The sequence below is a fragment of the Monopterus albus genome, unplaced genomic scaffold (assembly GCF_001952655.1).
Source record: "Monopterus albus unplaced genomic scaffold, M_albus_1.0 scaffold40.1, whole genome shotgun sequence".
Taxonomy (NCBI): domain Eukaryota; kingdom Metazoa; phylum Chordata; class Actinopteri; order Synbranchiformes; family Synbranchidae; genus Monopterus; species Monopterus albus.
This window is the reverse complement of record NW_018127920.1, coordinates 4,196,067-4,214,738: the sequence shown is the minus strand read 5'-3', so window position 1 is coordinate 4,214,738 and position 18,672 is coordinate 4,196,067. Positions and strand designations below refer to the sequence as shown.

Sequence of the window (18,672 nt, the reverse complement as noted above, 5' to 3'; positions counted from 1 at the left end):
ACACACACCCCCACACACACACACACACACACACACACACACACACACACACACACACACACACTCACACACTATGTTGTCAGTTTATGAGGACCACATTGCTGAAACTAATGCCACAGTCCTGCAATAAATCATCCAGTGGTCCTGGAATTTAAGACTAGTTTTCCACTCTTGAAAAAGGCATGGAAAATTAGAGAAATAGTAAAATGTCCTCAAAACATTGTATTGTCTTGGAATATAAGTTTTACATTCTGGGGTTTTGCTTTTTATGCAAGCAGACTGTCAGATTTCCATAGCTCTCAGCTGAATATTCAAGGTTCAGATGAGGCTGGAATGGCTGGGTGACTGGCTTGAAATGCTATCAACTGCCATAAAGTTGTTGGCTTTTCTGTGCATCCCAGACCCACCAGAGGTTGGTGATGACAACAAGCACTTAAAATAAAAGGTTCTGATAAAATCTGGTGAAATATAGCCTGACAAAAATGCAAGTTAAATGTCACTGATCCTTCAAATGCAAACATTGGTAAATATATATTTTCTGCCCACCTCAGTTCACTTTTCTCTGAGTACATAAAGGGGTCTGGTAATTTTTAATACAGCTTTAATCTCCTTCAACTGTTCCTTTGTGAACCTTTAATAAATTTACGTTTTACTGTGTTTATAGCAGGTAAGCCGCTGGGTGCATCAATCTTTCACTGATTTGCCAACGGACAGCTTTTCACGGCCTGGAAGGAGAACAGACAGTCAGGTTTTGTGCTCTCAGGCTGAGCCCAAGAGGCCAAGGAAGAGGAAAGGAAAAGTCAGAAGCTCAGACCCTCATGTGTTGAAAGAATCAGCCCAGAGGGACCAGGATGAGCCCTGGGTAGACAGATACTTGCCACGTTCACAGGTCAGCGTTGTCACAGTTTGTTCCAGTATCCATGAATACATTTGAATTCAGTCAGTTGCTGGTCTGAAACCAGTTATTGTACTTGCAGACTTTGGTCATATGTGATGTGTCTGAAGTGCTCTGTCATCATATCAAGTCAGTCAGGGTGTCAGATTAGACCACAGGGGGTAAAATACATTATGAGACATTAGTTAAGGCTTTACTGAGAAGAAAAACGGGAGAGAGAGCTTCTGTCTTTACATAAACACAAATGATCAAGAATTATGATTAATATATAAGTGAATGATAAATACATAAATGAGTTTTCTTTCACAATACCCGCAAGGCGTTTCTGAGATATTGTATTCATGACAATGGTTTGGACAACTCAAAAACATAAAGCCCCCAGCCATGGCTATCACCGGCATGGAGGCATAATTAGTAACTTTCATTAGTAAGTTGGTCTGCAGTTATTTTTACATAATCCTATTTTAAAGACCCACTGCACTCAAAACTTTGCCTAAATTAACCTGAGGAAGATACAGCCCTTCTGGGAGAATGTCCTGTGGACAGATGAGACTAAAACAGAGCTTTTTGGTCGAGCACATCATTCTACTGTTTTCAGAAAATGAAATGAGGCCTTCAAAGAAAAGAACAGGGTCCCTACAGTCAAACACGGTGGAGGTTCACTGATGTTTTGGGGCTGCTTTGCTGCTTCAGGCTCTGGATGTCTTGACTGTGTGTTTGGCATTATGAAATCTGAAGACTACCAGTGAGTTCTGGGGCATAATGTAGAGGCCAGTGTCAGAAAGGTGGGTCTCCGTCAGAGGTCCTGGGTCTTACACAGCAGGACAATGACCCAAACTTCAAAAAGGTTTCAGACAATGAGGTGGAGAGTTCTGAAGTGACCAGCAATGAGTCCAGATCTAAATCCTATAGATCACCTGTAGAGAGATCTCAGAACAGCAGCTGGGAGAAGGAAGCCTTCAAATCTGAGAGACCTGGAGCAGCTGGCAAAAGAAGAGTGGTCCAGAATTCCAGTAGAGAGGTGAAAAAAATGTGTCTGGTTACAGGAAGTGACTGATTTTATTGATTTATTTTGTCCTGAGGGTGTGCTACCAAGTATTAATTTGAGGGTGCCAGTAGTTCTGTCCAGTCCATTTTTGGAGTTCTGTGTGGAATGGATCAGATTTAGCTTTTTTTTCCTCTGCTTTTTGTGTTGTTCCAATGCAAACAAAAGAAATTAACATGAGAATACCAAAGAATGTGATTGCAACAATTTTCTGTGAGAAGTGGTGCCTTATCTGACAGAAATGCAAGGGTGCCAATAATTTTGGCCATGACTGTACATTTCATACAGTAAAGCTACGTAATGGGTGAATGTCTCGCATATAAACTGCTACATCTTTTCAGTTTTCACTCCTGCATCTTATCCTGATACAGTGAATTCACTGGTCTATGTGGGGGAAGCAGCAGGTGTGTGTGTGTGTGTGTGGGTGGGGGGCTGCCAATATTTGCATAACATTTAAATATTCATAGATCCTGGAATGCACAATAAGGGGCAAATGTTGAGGCCTATTACAGAGGTTCACTTTTTTTCTTTGAGGAAAAGCTATGTTAGACTATATATTGTTTATACAGTAACAGAGTATTTTTATATGCAAAAAAATTATATTAAAATGTTTCTGGAGTGGAACCTTAACTGTTCTCTCTATCCGCTTTGTTGCTTTATAGTTCAACATAGTTTGAAATCACAGCTGCTAAACCTTATTCACACAACATTAAGTTGCATTCTAGTGGGAGCAATGCTCATTGTTGCAGCCTGTAAGAGGTACAGTGCATCCAGAAAGTATTCACAGAGCTTAACTTTTTCCATGTTTTATTATGTTACAGCCTTATTCCAAAATGGATTAAATTCATTATTGTCCTCAAAATTCTACAAACAATACCCCATAACAACAATGTGAAAAAGGTTGTTTGAAATCTTTTGCAAGTGTATTAAAAATTAAAAAACGGAAGAAAAAAAATAACATGTACATAAGTATTCACAGCCCTTGCTCAATACTTGTTGAAGCACCTTTAGCACCAATTACAGCCTCAAGTCTTTTTGAGTATGGTGCTACAAGCCTGTCACACCTATTTATGGGCAGTTTCTCTCATTCTTCTTTACAGTACCTTTCAAGCTCCATGTGGAGCTCTTTCAGAGTGACCATCGGGTTCTTGGTCACCTCCCTGACTGAGGCCCTTCTCTCTCGACCGCTCAGTTTGGCCGAGCGGCCCGCTCTAGGAGGAGTCCTGGTGGTTCCAGACATCTTCCATTTACGAATGATGGAGGCCACTGTGCTCATTGGGACCTTCAATGCTGCAGAAATGTTTCTGTACCCTTCCCCAGATCTGTGCCTTGATACAATCCTGGCTCGGAGATCTACAGATAATTCCTTGGACTTCATGGCTTGGTTTGTGCTCTGACATGCACTGTTAACTGTGGGACCTTATATAGACAGGTGTATGCCTTTCCAAATCATGTCCAATCAACTGAATTTCCCACAGGTGGACTCCAATCAAGTTGTAGAAACATCTCAAGGATGATCAGTGGGAACAGGATGCACCAGAGCTCAATTTGGAGTGTCATGGCAAAGGCTGTGAATACTTACGTACATGTGACTTTTTCATTTTTTATTTTTAATACATTTGCAAAGATTTCAAACAAACTTTTTTCACCTTGTCATTATGGGGTATTGTTTGTAGAATTTTGAGAACACTAATGAATTTTATCTATTTTGGAATAAGGCTGTAACATAACAAAATGTGGAAAAAGTTAAACGCTGTGAATACTTTCTGGATCCACTGTAGATGGTGGCATCATCCACCATGATGCCAGGCTGGTCGGCAAACTGAAGTTGGTCCATAGATAAGCTCACCAGAGGGCAGAGATGAACCAGCACCAGCCTCACCAGTGTCTTCATCAGGTGTGATGTTAGTCATCATAGTTGATATTCATTAATTCCCCCCCAGCAGCAGTGATCAGGGGTTCTGTTTTATTGTCTTTGAGTCCCTGGAGAGTGAAGTGTTGTTAACTCTGATAAAGGTTCAAGTCTGAACCTTTTAGACTTTAGTAATGGTTACAATGTGTGTTTGTGTAGGTTGAGCTAGCCGTTCACAAGAAGAAGATAGAAGAAGTAGAGAACTGGATAAGAGCTCACGCAAACTCACCAAAGGTAACTGAGATTTTATTTTTCATTCTTATAATTAGCAATTAAGGAACTAAACCTTGGCCCCAGACTAGTCTTATATTATTGACTGTGAATAATTTTGCCTAATTAATGGAAAGTGGTGCTTTGGCCATGACATATCAAGAGTTACTTTTGTAGTCTGAGCTGGGATGATCTAAAAATGTTGTCTGTGGAGGTCATAAGTGATACTCTAGGTTCAGGTTTAATGAACCTGTTGTAATCTACAGGGTGGTATCTTGCTGCTGACAGGACCATCAGGCTGTGGAAAGACTGCTACAGTCCAGGTTTTATCTCGGGAGCTGGGCCTCAGAATTCAAGAGTGGACTAACCCCACAAATCTGGAGCCATACAGCAGCAGCAGTCAGCAGGGTGAGGAGAATTCTTACTATCTGCCAGAGGGCAGAGATGAACCCGTCAGTGTCACTGTAAAACTAAGAATTAGGATTAAGTTATCATTAATATAAACAAAAATGGCCTTTGATTGAAAAATAACCTCAAAGTGAACACTTTTTTGAGGCTGTGTCCACACAGTATTTGTAAATGGCGGTGAATGCAAGCTAGCAGGTTCAATGTGATAAATAATGCCATGTACAGTGCCTTGCGAAAGTATTCGGCCCCCTTGAACTTTGCAACCTTTTGCCACATTTCAGGCTTCAAACATAAAGATATAAAACTGTAATTTTTTTGTGAAGAATCAACAACAAGTGGGACACAATCATGAAGTGGAACGAAATTTATTGGATATTTCAAACTTTTTTAACAAATAAAAAACTGAAAAATTGGGCGTGCAAAATTATTCAGCCCCTTTACTTTCAGTGCAGCAAACTCACTCCAGAAGTTCAGTGAGGATCTCTGAATGATCCAATGTTGACCTAAATGACAAAGGATGATAAATAGAATCCACCTGTGTGTAATCAAGTCTCCATATAAATGCACCTGCACTGTGATAGTCTCAGAGGTCCGTTTAAAGCGCAGAGAGCATCATGAAGAACAAGGAACACACCAGGCAGGTCCGAGATACTGTTGTGGAGAAGTTTAAAGCCGGATTTGGATACAAAAAGATTTCCCAAGCTTTAAACATCCCAAGGAGCACTGTGCAAGCGATAATATTGAAATGGAAGGAGTATCAGACCACTGCAAATCTACCAAGACCTGGCCGTCCCTCTAAACTTTCAGCTCATACAAGGAGAAGACTGATCAGAGATGCAGCCAAGAGGCCCATGATCACTCTGGATGAACTGCAGAGATCTACAGCTGAGGTGGGAGACTCTGTCCATAGGACAACAATCAGTCGTATACTGCACAAATCTGGCCTTTATGGAAGAGTGGCAAGAAGAAAGCCATTTCTTAAAGATATCCATAAAAAGTGTCGTTTAAAGTTTGCCACAAGCCACCTGGGAGACACACCAAACATGTGGAAGAAGGTGCTCTGGTCAGATGAAACCAAAATCGAACTTTTTGGCAACAATGCAAAACGTTATGTTTGGCGTAAAAGCAACACAGCTCATCGCCCTGAACACACCATCCCCACTGTCAAACATGGTGGTGGCAGCATCATGGTTTGGGCCTGCTTTTCTTCAGCAGGGACCGGGAAGATGGTTAAAATTGATGGGAAGATGGATGGAGCCAAATATAGGACCATTCTGGAAGGAAACCTGATGGAGTCTGCAAAAGACCTGAGACTGGGACGGAGATTTGTCTTCCAACAAGACACTGATCCAAAACATAAAGCAAAATCTACAATGGAATGGTTCACAACTAAACATATCCAGGTGTTAGAATGGCCAAGTCAAAGTCCAGACCTGAATCCAATCGAGAATCTGTGGAAAGAACTGACAACTGCTGTTCACAAATGCTCTCCATCCAACCTCACTGAGCTTGAGCTGTTTTGCAAGGAGGAATGGGCAAAAATTTCAGTCTCTTGATGTGCAAAACTGATAGAGACATACCCCAAGCGACTTACAGCTGTAATCGCAGCAAAAGGTGGCGCTACAAAGTATTAACTTAAGGGGGCTGAATAATTTTGCACGCCCAATGTTTCAGTTTTTTATTTGTTAAAAACGTTTGAAATATCCAATAAATTTCGTTCCACTTCATGATTGTGTCCCACTTGTTGTTGATTCTTCACAAAAAATTACAGTTTTATATCTTTATGTTTGAAGCCTGAAATGTGGCAAAAGGTTGCAAAGTTCAAGGGGGCCGAATACTTTCGCAAGGCACTGTACCTATACCTATCCACACCATCATGTGTGTAGGCTTATCCAACCTGTTTGTCTGATGTTTCCAATTTTCTGTCATTTGTCAGAATTCAGGATGAACGGCTTTTCTTACAGCTCCCAGCTAGCCCAGTTCCAGGAGTTCCTTCTCAGAGCCAACAAATACAACTGCCTGAACATGGCTGGTGATGGAGGAACTACACACAGGAAGCTCATACTGGTAGAGGTATGTACTACACTTTCAACTGAAGCTCATGTCACTCTGTTTACCCCAGTGTTTCATTCCTATTCATTTCGCAGCTGAAAGGCTATAGGAGATTCAGATCAATGAAATTTTTCCTTTTTTTTTGGTTTTCAAACTGTCTCATATTGTATGAGCACTGAGCACAGGATGGTCAAGTCATCATTGCTTTATGGTGCCAACCAGGGCTGCCTCAATGGTCAAGTCATCATTGCTTTATGGTGCCAACCAGGGCTGCCTCAGACGTGTGCTCCCATGTGTTTTTGTTGTTGTTGTTGTTATTGTTCTTGTTGGTTTTGGTCACTGCAACCCTGCCTGGATTACTTTTACTAGGGATGAGCTTTTGACAGCTCAGTCTGGATATTTTTCCCTGGTTTTCATCAATGGTGGAAACTGGAAACTATCTGGGGAAAAAAGAGAGGAGGAAGCATCTGTTTTTACATTAACAGAGGTTAGTGTAGGGACATTACAGTGCTGAAGAGAACTTGTAACTCAGACTTAGAGACACTATCCATTAACTGTAAACCTTTTTATTCTCCTAGAGAATTTTCCTCATTTATCCTGGTTGGTACTTATAGTATTTCGCCACAGGTCTGCATCAGAAATGCGTTGCAGCTCGTAGCCAACTGGATAATAAAGATTGAAGAGAAACACCCAGACTCCCTGCTTATTATTTTTGGTGATTTTAACAGTGCAAACCTTACTCACAAATTGCCCAAATGCAGACAACATTTCAGTTGTCCCACCAGGGACAAAAACACACTGGACCATTGCTATACAGTAATTAAGGATGCCTATCGCTCTGTTCCCTGTGCAGCCCTTGGGCTTTCAGACCATTGGATGATCCACCTCATTCCTACTTATAGGCAGAAACTTAAAGCTGCAAAGCCTGTGGTCAAAAAGGTGAAAATATGGACTGAAGAGGCAAAGTCAAAGCTACTACCTCTCTCCCCATCAGCCTGCTTTGACTGCACAGACTGGGGTGTTTTTTTTGAGGCTGTAGCTATAGATCTGGATCAGTATACTGACACAGTGACATCGTATATCAGTTTCTGTGAGGACATGTGTGTGCCCATTAAGACTGTCCACACATACAACAACAGTAAGCCTTGGTTCACAGTAAAGCTCAAACAGCTTTGTCATGCCAAAGAGGAGGCCTACAGAAGTGGTGATAGGACTCTGTATAACCAGGCTAGAAACACACTGACAAAGGAGATCAGAGTAGCAAAGAGGAACTACTCGGAAAGTCTGAAAAATCAGTTTTGGGCCAATGAGCCGTCATCAGTGTGGAGGAGTCTATGGAACATCACCGGGTACAGGAGACCCCACCCCTGTGGAGAGCTATCAATTGACTATTGTTTTGAGAGGTAGAACTCTACACCCCTCCCTAACCTCATCTTGGACCCGCAACCAGTAGTTGCTTCCTCCAGGACTACCTCTCCCCCCATCAGCCCACCTCCTCTGAGGATCCGTGAAAGAGATGTGTGTTGCCTTTCTAGAAAGTAAAAGATCAGTAAAGTCTGTGCCAACCAGTTGGCTCCCATCTTCATGCAGATCTTTAATAGATCACTGAAACTTTGTGTAGTTCCCTCCTGTTTTAAACGCTCCACCATCATCCCAGTTCCCAAGAAACCCTCCATCAGGGAACTGAAGGGCTACAGACCTGTCACCCTGACATCTGTAGTCCTTAAGTGTTTTGAGAGACTGGTATTGGCCCACCTGAAGGCAATCACAGACCCCCAGCTGGATTCCCTGCAGTTTGCTTACCAAACAAATAGGTCAGTGTATGATGGAGTCAACATGGCACTGAATTACACCCTGCAACACCTTGACTCACCAGGGACCTATGCACGGATCCTATTTGTGGACTTAAGTTCAGCATTTAACACCATCATCCCAGACATCCTCTACTCCAAACTTACCCAGCTCACTGTGCCTGCCCCCACCTGTCAGTGGATCATCAGCTTTCTGATGGACAGGAAGCAGCAGGTGAGGCTGGGAAAACCACACCCAGCACCCAGTCTATCAGAACAGGTGCTCCCCAGGGATGTGTGCTCTCCCTACTGTTGTTCTCCCTCTATACTAATGACTGCACCTCAGGAGACCCTTCTGTAAAAATACTGAAGTTTGCAGACAACACAATGGTCATTGGCCTCATTCAAGACTGTGATGAGTCAGCCTACAGATGGGAGGTTGAACAGCTGGGCCTGTGATGTGGTTGTACCAACCTGGAGCTGAACACATGGAAGACAGTGGAGATGATAGTGGGTTTTATGAGGAGCTCCCCCACCCTATCTCCGCTCACTATACTCAGCAGCACTGTTTCAGTCATGGAGTCCTACAAGTTCTTGGACTCCACAGTCTCTCGGGACTTGAAGTTGACAACCAACATCAATGCCATCATTAAAAAGGCACAGTGGAGGATGTACTTCCTGTGTCAGCTCAGGAAGTTAGACCTGCCTCAGGAGCTGCTAATTCAGTTTTATAGGGGAATCATCAAGTCAGTTCTCTCTACTACCATCACTGTCTGGTTTGGCTTGGCAACTAAACAGGACAGGAACAGAATCCAGTGGACAGTCAGAGCTGCAGAGAAAATCATCTGTGCCAGCCTGCCCTCCATGGAGGACCTGTACACCTCACAGGTCAAAAGGAGGGCAGAGAGGAATTCTGTGGACCACTTACATCCTGGACACAAACTCTTTGAATTCCTCCCCTCTGGATGTTGCTACAGGTCACTGTATGCCAAGACAACCAGATACAGAGACAGTTTCTTCCCCCAGACTGTTAGACTCTTGAACAACTAGTCTACATTTGCTCTTTTAAGTTGTCCTCTTTAACTTGTATATATTGTGTATTTATTTTGTTTTTATTGCTGTGCACATCGGGGCCCATTGGTCTTGGAGTCAAATTCCTTGTATTTTTGATAATACTTGGCAATAAAGTTTATGTTTATGCTTTTTACCAACAGGTGTACCATGTGGTTACCTATAATCAGGTCAAGTCCTCAGATCTGAGCCTCTGAAAACCTCATAGGGGCTCCTTATAGCATTCTGTCCAATAGGTCTAATTACCAAAAACAAAACTGTACCTCCAGAGAATTATACTGTATATAGTACAAACAAACGTCCATCCATTATCTATACCGCTTACCCTGAACATGCTCATGGGGGGGCTGGCGCCAATCCCAGCTTACACTGGGCGAGAGGCGGGGTCCACCCTGGACAGGTTGCCTGTCTATCTCAAGGCTGACACTTCCAGACAGACAACCACACACACTCACACTCACTCCTACGGGAAATTTAGAGTCACCAATCAACCTAAACTGCATGTCTGTGGACTTTGAGAGGAAGCCGGAGTACCCGGAGAGAACCCAAGCAGGCACAGGGAGAACATGCGAACTCTGCACAGAAAGGCTCTTGGTCAGCCGGGGCTCGAACCTGTAACCTTCTTAACAAATAATTATTAATGAGCCATATAGGCACTACCAGTGAACACTTTCCTACCACTTGGAACAACAAAGAAAACTACATAGTAACTAAACATCTGTAGTATGCTACAGAGAAAATAATAGGTCAGCTATCATAAGTCATTGTATTATAAAAAAACCTCACTTTAAGAAATGTGTTCTGTATGTTAGTACAGGAAAGGAGACAGGTCTCACTGTTGCACTCTTACTTTGGTTATACACATGCCAGCTTTGTCTTTCTTGTTTTCGGTTAAGTGTAGTGTTCTTTAGTTATACTGTTGTCTTAACCATGCAGTGTTATCACTGGTATGTGACCTAGTTATGGTTTAGCTGATGAACAAATCGCTTGTGTTCCTCTTGAAGCCACATTTTGTGAAAGTCTTTTTCATCAGCAGCTGTGTAGCCCAGCTGACATTTCTCCAACATTTAAGTTGTGCCTTTCTGAGTTAGACTGGACACTGGGTGTTTATGACATCCCTTAAAACTATTAGGTGGAACAGTTGGCTGTAGTTTTAGCTGCTTTAAAGGTCTATGCTACAAATGACAGCCTGTTAGAAGAAATGATCAAATATGCAACTGTGATTAAAAAGGTTCAGTAAGAGATTCATATTACTTGGTTTATAAATTCTTCCAATGTTTAAAATAAATTTTCAGAATCATCTTAGTTTGATGTAGAAATTAGGAGATGTGTATCATGTGTGTATAATAATGAGGATAAGCACTTTCACCAGGATTTTGCCCAAAATATAATGAATGGTTTATTGTGTCATAAAAAAGATGGATGCCAGTAAATGTTATCAAAAGAATCTTGGAAATTGTCTCCTCTACTTCTTTAAAGACTGAAATCACTGACATGCTTCTCTTTATTTATGCTGAACCTATACAGCATGGGAACATTTTCATTATTGCGGTAATGAAAAGGACAGGCTCCTGTCTGACTGCATCTACATGCATGCTGTTTTACTTAATTGCTGTGTGTTAACTTGCTCCTTTGCTTTTCATGATATTGCAAAATTGATGCATTAGTCTGAAGCAGCTTTTTTTTAGATGGCTTTGGTTACCCATTTGAGTTTATGCTTGATCCACACTTTCTCAGGAGTTCCCAAACCAATTCTACAGGCAGCCTGGCAGCCTGCATGAAAACCTGAGGTGAGAGCAGATTGAATTTCATTCTACATTTTCTTTACCACTTTCACACAGGAAACCAGAAGTTACTGTGATGAGTGTGGTGGACATGAGACACAGCTCTGAACTTGTACTTTAAAAGCATTGTGACCTGTATTGAGATTGTGTCCTATCTTTCCTTCCAGGCGCTTTGTGAAGACCAGTCGATGTCCTCTGGTGTTCATAGTGTCAGACTGTGCGAGTGGAGACAGCAGCTCACGCCTTCTTTTTCCCAGAGAGATCCAGGAGGAGCTGGACATCAGCAGCATCAGGTTTCAAATGCTGCACACTGTTGGCTGTGACAGGGATGTTAGATCTTTATGAATAGCCACATTAGACCTCAAATACTGCTATTAGATACAGTTCAAATCCGGCTGGACTGAGAACATACTGTATGTAAGATTTGTACATTCATGGTCAAATGTACAAAGAAAATATCTAGATTTCCCCTTCACAATGTGAGCCCTTATAGTACAGGTAACTCCATCACCTCTTGGTGTGTTTATTTATTTCTGTTGATATAATTTGTCTTAGACTTTATTTGAGAATGTCTGGTAATCAAATGTGGATTAACAGAATATTGAATAAAACCATTCATCCCACCAACCTCTGTAGATCTTCTTAAAGATTCTTTCCAGGCCACCACTGGGTTCCCCTGAACATTGTTTTGTGTATTTTCTTTTACCAGTTTTAATCCAGTGGCTCCAACCGCAATGGTGAAGATCCTGACCCGCATTTCAAGCCTGGAGGCAGGAAAAGTGAGAGGAAACCTTGCAGTTGATTGCACATTTTGGTACAATTTTTTTCATGTTTTTTTTTTCCCTAATATATTTTATGATAAATCTAAGCAGAGCTGCGGGAGGATGCGTGTCCCAGATCAGGCAGTGTTGGAGTCGCTGTGTTCAGGAAGCTCAGGAGACATTCGCAGTGCCATCAACAGCCTCCAGTTTTCCTCGGTCCCAGGTGAGAAGTAATTCACACACCTCACCACCACAGATCAGAATGTCCACATGCACACCATCAAATTTGCTGTGAATCCCTGTTGATTTTAATGGTATTCACATCAAATGTTGTTTCCTTATGTCACCAACTGACTTCAGAGCTTCTACTTCTTCATTGTCACTTTCCAGATATGTCACTAGAAAAGGGGCTGTGGAATATGAAGGAGGACAGACCGGTTGCTTCACTGGGCAAAGCTGTTTCCAGAACAAACCAGCGGAAGTCCAAACAGACAAAGGAGCAGGCTATTGGAGGGAAAGATGCTTCTTTGTTCCTGTTCCGAGCACTGGGAAAGATCCTGCACTGTAAACGTAAGACCCAGTTTCTAGACAAGTTTCAGTCAGTTTTGTTCCTATAAGGGTTTCTACAGAGACCCAAACCAACGCTGAAAGTTTCCTACTAACATGTTTGTGTGTGTCAAAGCCTGATATATCTTATTTATTTGTGTGATAGAACTCGATAATTGTCCACAAACTATTACAAACACATCAGCTAGTCACACTGTTGCAATGGGTGCCATGTTCTTTTATGACCGTGAACACATGCACTGTAGTTGATTTTAACTCAGTTCCACATACACTGATGCCAAAATGCTACAGCACTAAGTGTGGATTAATCCGCTGCTAAAAACAGCCCCCCCCAAATGCTGTTTTGGTTAAGTAATGTTTATGGAAAACCACAGTGACCAGAGCTTATTTATAAATCTTAGATCATCCACTATAATCAATAAAAGGAATCTGCTACTGAAGAAGCACAGTTTCCAGTGTGTGAAAAACCACATAGTCAGTTTCTGTCTGTACATCATGCTAATTTTCTTACTAAAAGTCCTTTGCAGTAGCAAGCACCTGAGCACTGACTGCTGCACTGTGGTTCTGGCCGATCAAATATGACAGTACTTCAGTCACTGAGGCAAAATAGTTTGTATGCTTGGTCGTCATCAACAGGGGGGGATCATGAAGGCACTGAAGCAGCTGGAGGTGGCCCTGGATCTGGTCTGCCATCTCACCTGTCTCATCATCACAGAGAAGGCTTATTAGTGGACCCTGAGGTAACTCATAAAGATCTAACATCCCTGTCCTAGCTGAAACATCTTGAGATCTCTTTAATGTTTTAGACTCAGAACTCAACTGTCTGTGTCTCTTTCTTCAGTTGGTTGTTGAATGTTCACACATGTCTGGAGAATTCTTCAACCTCTACCTCCACCAAAACTACCTGGACTTCTTCTCTGAGATGGAGGATGTCGACCAAGCCAGCGAGTACCTGTCTGATGCTGATCTCCTCACTGCTGATTGGACGGTCAGTCTTTCTCTAGACGTTTAAAGCTAAATAGAATGCTTTGATTGGTAGAATCTGAAGTGTTTCTGTTATTTTCCTACACTGTATGGAAGGAGTTGCTAAAACAAAAATAAAGCATACCACCAGTTTGTTGCCCAGACCTACAAATATTTGTGGCCTCTGCAAAATAGAAGGGGGAAGTTTGCCTGCTAACAGTATTAGCAGGCATTCACACTGAAAATAGTCTTATGTTAAAAAGGTACAGATGACACCCAGGAAGCCAGCTTTACTGTAAATAAACATGTCAGGTAGTTTAAGGCTTTAATGTGGGTTTTCATAAAGAGACAGTATTTTACAACTCTAGAAAGTTCTACCAATACCAGTCCTTTCCCCTGTGTAGCAGGTGGTACTACAGCAGAGAAATATAAGTAATAAGCATTTATTTGTTTACAGTGCCTGTGTACCCTTAACAGTATGGTCAGTGGTGGACTTCCTGTGAACTGTGTTGTCTACATAAAGGACTGTACTGTGCTGTTTTCAGAGTCGAAGCACCATGGAGGATTATGGGTCTTCAGTGGCCACCAGAGGTCTCCTTCATTCCAACTCCCAACAAGTTTCCGTTGGCTTCAGACCTCTGCACAAACCCAGCTGGATACTAGTCAGCAAGAAGGTAAGACACACTGAGGATGTTGCTCTGTCATTAGCTTAGCTGAGGTTTAAGGATTGAGAGGCAGTGGCACAGGGATATAGTGATTAGCACTGTCACCTAACAGCAAGAAGTTTGAACCTTGCGCCTGGCTGGAGCCTGTGGAGTTTGTATGTTCTCCCTGTGCCTGTGTCGGTTTCCTCCAGGTACTTTGTTCCCACAGTCCAAAGACATGCAGCTTAGGCTGACTGATAGCTTTAAATTGCCAGTAGTTGTGAGTGGTTGTTTGTCTCTCGGTGTCAGTCCTGCGGTAGATAATAAAGCACTATAATGGATGGATGGACACATCTCTCCTGACATTTACTGATCAACTTAATGAGATCAGTATAACTCTAATAAGCCAGTGTTATTAAGTGTGATAGAACCGTACTCATAGTCCTGCGGTAGATAATAAAGCACTATAATGGATGGATGGACACATCTCTCCTGACATTTACTGATCAACTTAATGAGATCAGTATAACTCTAATAAGCCAGTGTTATTAAGTGTGATAGAACCGGACTCGTTATCACACACATGCACAGCCAAAATCCAAAAAACACCAAATAAAACCTGCATATTGTTGAAGTGGAAGATCAGAATTTACCTGTAATCATTCTACAAAAGAATAAGTATAGGTTGTCTGAAAGACCAGTGCCAAAGGCACAAACTGTGAAGCACTGTCTGTGACAGTTGTCGGTGGTTTTATTGTAATGGACTATAGGTGGATCAAGCAAAAACATCAAAGATGTCAATCCTTAATAGGATAATAAAATCCCCCTAGCAACATCCTTGAATATATAAAATATTTCTGAGCTGACAAAGGGTGATAAAGAATGGATTAACCAAGAACAAGTGGACATATGTTGTCCAGCCGCTTCTGATGCGGCCTCTAGAGGCAGAATTTAGATCCAATAGCTACGACTGTACTGAGACTGATTCTGTTCCTGTCAGTACCGGGAAAACTGCCTGGCAGCCCAGTCTTTGTTCAGGAGCTTCTGTCTGACACCAGTGAGTCTGCAGACTGAACTTCTGCCATACCTGGCCAAACTCACCAACCCTATGAGGAACCAAGGTAATACTCACAAACACAATACAGTATACGTGGCCTTGCTAACTTTAAATGCTTACAGATAATTGTTGTAATGCATTTTTAGGTGAAACTTCCTATTCCCTCACACTGATTTTGATATTTTGCTCTGTCATGGTGCCAATATTGTAAAATGCTCCCTGTAAACAGATTGTTGCTGAAAGATGTGATTTTTGACAGTGTGTTTTGATTTTTTTTTTCTGAGATAATCTGGCATCACATCATGATCAGCAGAGCTTTGTAAATTCATTTGATAAAGTTTATGGTACCTGATCAATGTAAGTGTTCTATGCTACACTGTGTCTCCCAGCCCAGATAGCCTTTGTCCAGGATGTGGGTCAGATGTCACTGAGGAGGTTCCCCGGCAGGTACAGCACTCATTTTATTTTCCCATAATGTCAGTGAGTCTGCAATCCAGAATTTTCAGACAGTCTTACCAGTAGCATCCTGGACAGTCTTGACGACAGAAGGGAATGGTGGAAAATATGAAGAGAGAGACATGAGATGAGTAAAGGGCCACACCAGAGTAAAACTAGGGACATCACCATTACAGAGACAATGAAAGATCAGAATTTTTTTTGTGTGTTGTTATATTAGGCACATTATATTCATCAGTACTCTCGACTTAGATGAAGATCAGATCACATTTTATGAAAAATTAATGCAGAAAACCATGAAATACCAAAAGGTTCACATACTTTTTCTTGCCACTATATTGAAATGACACATCTTCTGATGCATAGTTAGGGCACATCATCAGTGATGTTACCTGAGGTCATCGGGTGTTTCGGGTCTTTCAAACATCAGGCGACCCAGCTGAGGTTGATCAAGCCTCAGCTTGTGCCCTAGCAGCACTCGATTACGGATCCGCCCTCTTTATCCAGAGCCATCTAGAGGCTTTCTCTGCTGCCTCTGTGCTGCAATAGATGGCACTTCTCCTCCTCTTGCCTGCACATCACTCACTCACGAACACACCTACTAAGTGAATTGATGAGAAAAAACAAAGACACCAAAATGAATTCAAAAACAGACAACACATGAGAATGAGCTATGCACTGATAATAGAAAATGGAAAAATACAGTAATAATAACCACAAAACATGATATATAAAATAGAATGTCCTCGTGTTTGTACCTTATATCTCTCTATTGGTATTAAAATAATAATAAATAGTTTTATCAACATGTCTTATTTGTTGGATTGATAATTTTGGATTCTTTTGAAACATAGTCATTTTTCTTTTGTTGAGCAACCCATTGATTTCATTTTGTAGCTTGTACATTTAAAACCAAAGCTGCACCAGTTGTTACTATAGAAACCTGTGGTTTAAGATATATTTTACACTGATGTAGAATTATGTTGAACATGTACATCTGTTATTAATTCAAACAGCACTTTTTCCACAACAGTGTATTTTTTAATATATTGTTTTATGTGTGTGTGTGTGTGTGTGTGTGTGTGTGTGTGTGTGTGTATACATGTGTATGCGCACAGATTAAAACTGGAGGCTCTGACAGACAAAGAGCCAGGCCAGCTGGAGATGGACAGTGAGGAGGAAGAGGAGAAGAGAGAGGAAGGGCAGGGTGCAGTTGAGGAGGGTCTGCCATCCAGTCAGCCTCGACCCGCTACAAGCCAAGTCCTTCTGGAGGAAGAGGACTTGCTCATCGAGGAATATACCAGTGACTAGCACACACCTTTGTTATACTGTGACACAGTTTTCATTATTAAGTTTTTTTTGTTGTTTGGATTTTTTAAAAATAGAGTTACGGTTTAGCATGGAGATTAGCACCACACGATCTGAGGTCTTAAATTCGTGTTTGACTTTTGTCACTTGATCCCAGAACTTAGTCTGTAACTCTGTAACTCTCCACATGGCACAGGTTCTGGTATTACCAGTATTTTCACCTCATTGAGGTGCTGTGTGTACAAGATATGATAATTTTTCACACAAGCTTCTTGTTTTGGATAACCTGAAAGGAATAAAATATTGTTAGTATTTATTTGTTTAAAGTTTGTATTTACTACTTGTTTTAGTTCTTTGCATCTTTTTGTTTTTGCATCTTGTAGTTTGCTCGTTGTCATGTGAGCCTGGAGTAACCTGTAATGGGAGAACTGTCCGGGAACAAGCCCAGCCTATAACTGACCTCTTGTTTACTCTTTCACATGGTGGAAAATAAATAAAAAAATCACCTTAAATGCTTATTGAGAGAGAACTTCTTTAATTCTAAGTAAGCATGTGAATAATAAAATGTGTGAAACCCGGATCACAGAGTTTGTTGCTCCAGTATTCGTTTTTTTTTCTTAACACTTCTTTAACACACCCTTTAATCCAATATTTACTCAACAGTTTCACATGAAGCTCTTTTAAATATGTTCTCTGGTGATGGTGACTCACTGTCTGCAACTGGAACTTCAACTTAAATTCAAGAAATGATTCATCCTTAAATACGTTTTACTGAGCTGTGTACCTCCAGTAAAAAATAAGGTTTATAATGTAAAAAGACTAACTCAGAAAAGTGACATTATAGCCTACTGTTTTCTTTTATAGGTAGCATTTGGGAAGTTCTCACATTTTCCATCGTTTGAGAAGAACATTCAGAACACCGCTTGCTTATTTTACGTTACATTGTTTCGTTATAGTCATTTCCATCGTGGTGCCTTGTTTTCAAGATCAGTGAAGTTTGTGTTAATACCGGAAGCACTTCGTGTTAGCGCCGTGAGCTTGACTGATGGAGGAGCGTAGGAAACTGGTGAACGACATAGACTAGTAGATTGTAATATGCCAGGCTCGTTCCAGCTCTGTTCACGTTTAGCTGGTTAACTTTCTGTTTGCGAAGACAGCCTCACCGGAGAAAAGAGGCCTAAAGCCTTTTGCTTGTTGCAGGTAAGAGAACTTCGCTTAATTAATTAAAAAGTCTTTAACATTTAAGTGTAAGTTCACTAACGTTTCGACAGGACATGGCAAATGTGTTTAAATTATTACTTTATTATTCAGTGCAGCTCGCCGTTTTAGGCAAGCTTTATGTCTCCTAAAACTTTTCACACATTAAAAACTCATTTCGTTTTTACAGCATATCACCTGTTAACGAACAGAATGAACAAATTCCGCATCGGGCCTCTAAAGGGTTATAATGGAGCAGTGCGAGGATCAAATATGCCTAGTATTAATATCCAATAGCAAGGAGTGTGCACTGCGCAGAGCATGTGGCAAAACAGTTTGGATTCATAGGTCTCATTACTTTGAAATGACTGAAAAAACATATAGTAGTTCTATTAAAATTTAATGATAAAGTACTAATAGATACGGACAAAAAGGGCGATACTACTATTTACTGTATGTAAAATAAGAGACTGACAAAATCACATGTAAAATAGATAATTTTATTCTAATTAATCCTAATGCAAGTTAAGAGTTGTTGAAAATCAGCTAGTT

The 18,672-nt window shown here is 41.2% G+C and overlaps 2 protein-coding genes across 4 annotated transcripts in view; both read left to right on the top strand.

Annotated features, from left to right (window-relative positions):
• rad17 (RAD17 checkpoint clamp loader component) overlaps positions 1 to 17,092 on the top strand; it is a 17,842-nt gene extending 750 nt beyond the window's left edge. For 2 of the 3 annotated variants that reach the window (XM_020599283.1, XM_020599282.1), the window contains exons 3-17: positions 665 to 889; positions 4,012 to 4,086; positions 4,329 to 4,470; positions 6,407 to 6,543; positions 11,121 to 11,173; positions 11,335 to 11,460; positions 11,877 to 11,946; positions 12,040 to 12,151; positions 12,319 to 12,498; positions 13,132 to 13,235; positions 13,337 to 13,483; positions 14,004 to 14,132; positions 15,103 to 15,223; positions 15,549 to 15,606; positions 16,734 to 17,092. In XM_020599283.1, the coding sequence (XP_020454939.1) occupies positions 665 to 889; positions 4,012 to 4,086; positions 4,329 to 4,470; positions 6,407 to 6,543; positions 11,121 to 11,173; positions 11,335 to 11,460; positions 11,877 to 11,946; positions 12,040 to 12,151; positions 12,319 to 12,498; positions 13,132 to 13,235; positions 13,337 to 13,483; positions 14,004 to 14,132; positions 15,103 to 15,223; positions 15,549 to 15,606; positions 16,734 to 16,926 (1,872 nt within the window). In that variant the 3' untranslated portion in view covers positions 16,927 to 17,092. The remainder of the gene's footprint in view (positions 1 to 664; positions 890 to 4,011; positions 4,087 to 4,328; positions 4,471 to 6,406; positions 6,544 to 11,120; positions 11,174 to 11,334; positions 11,461 to 11,876; positions 11,947 to 12,039; positions 12,152 to 12,318; positions 12,499 to 13,131; positions 13,236 to 13,336; positions 13,484 to 14,003; positions 14,133 to 15,102; positions 15,224 to 15,548; positions 15,607 to 16,733) is intronic. The other variant, XM_020599285.1, reaches the window with a different exon arrangement.
• Positions 17,093 to 17,883: 791 nt separating this feature from the next.
• ccdc125 (coiled-coil domain containing 125) overlaps positions 17,884 to 18,672 on the top strand; it is a 37,117-nt gene continuing 36,328 nt past the window's right edge. The window contains exon 1 of the mRNA XM_020599396.1: positions 17,884 to 18,123. The gene's annotated coding sequence lies outside the window, so the exon portion shown is untranslated. The remainder of the gene's footprint in view (positions 18,124 to 18,672) is intronic.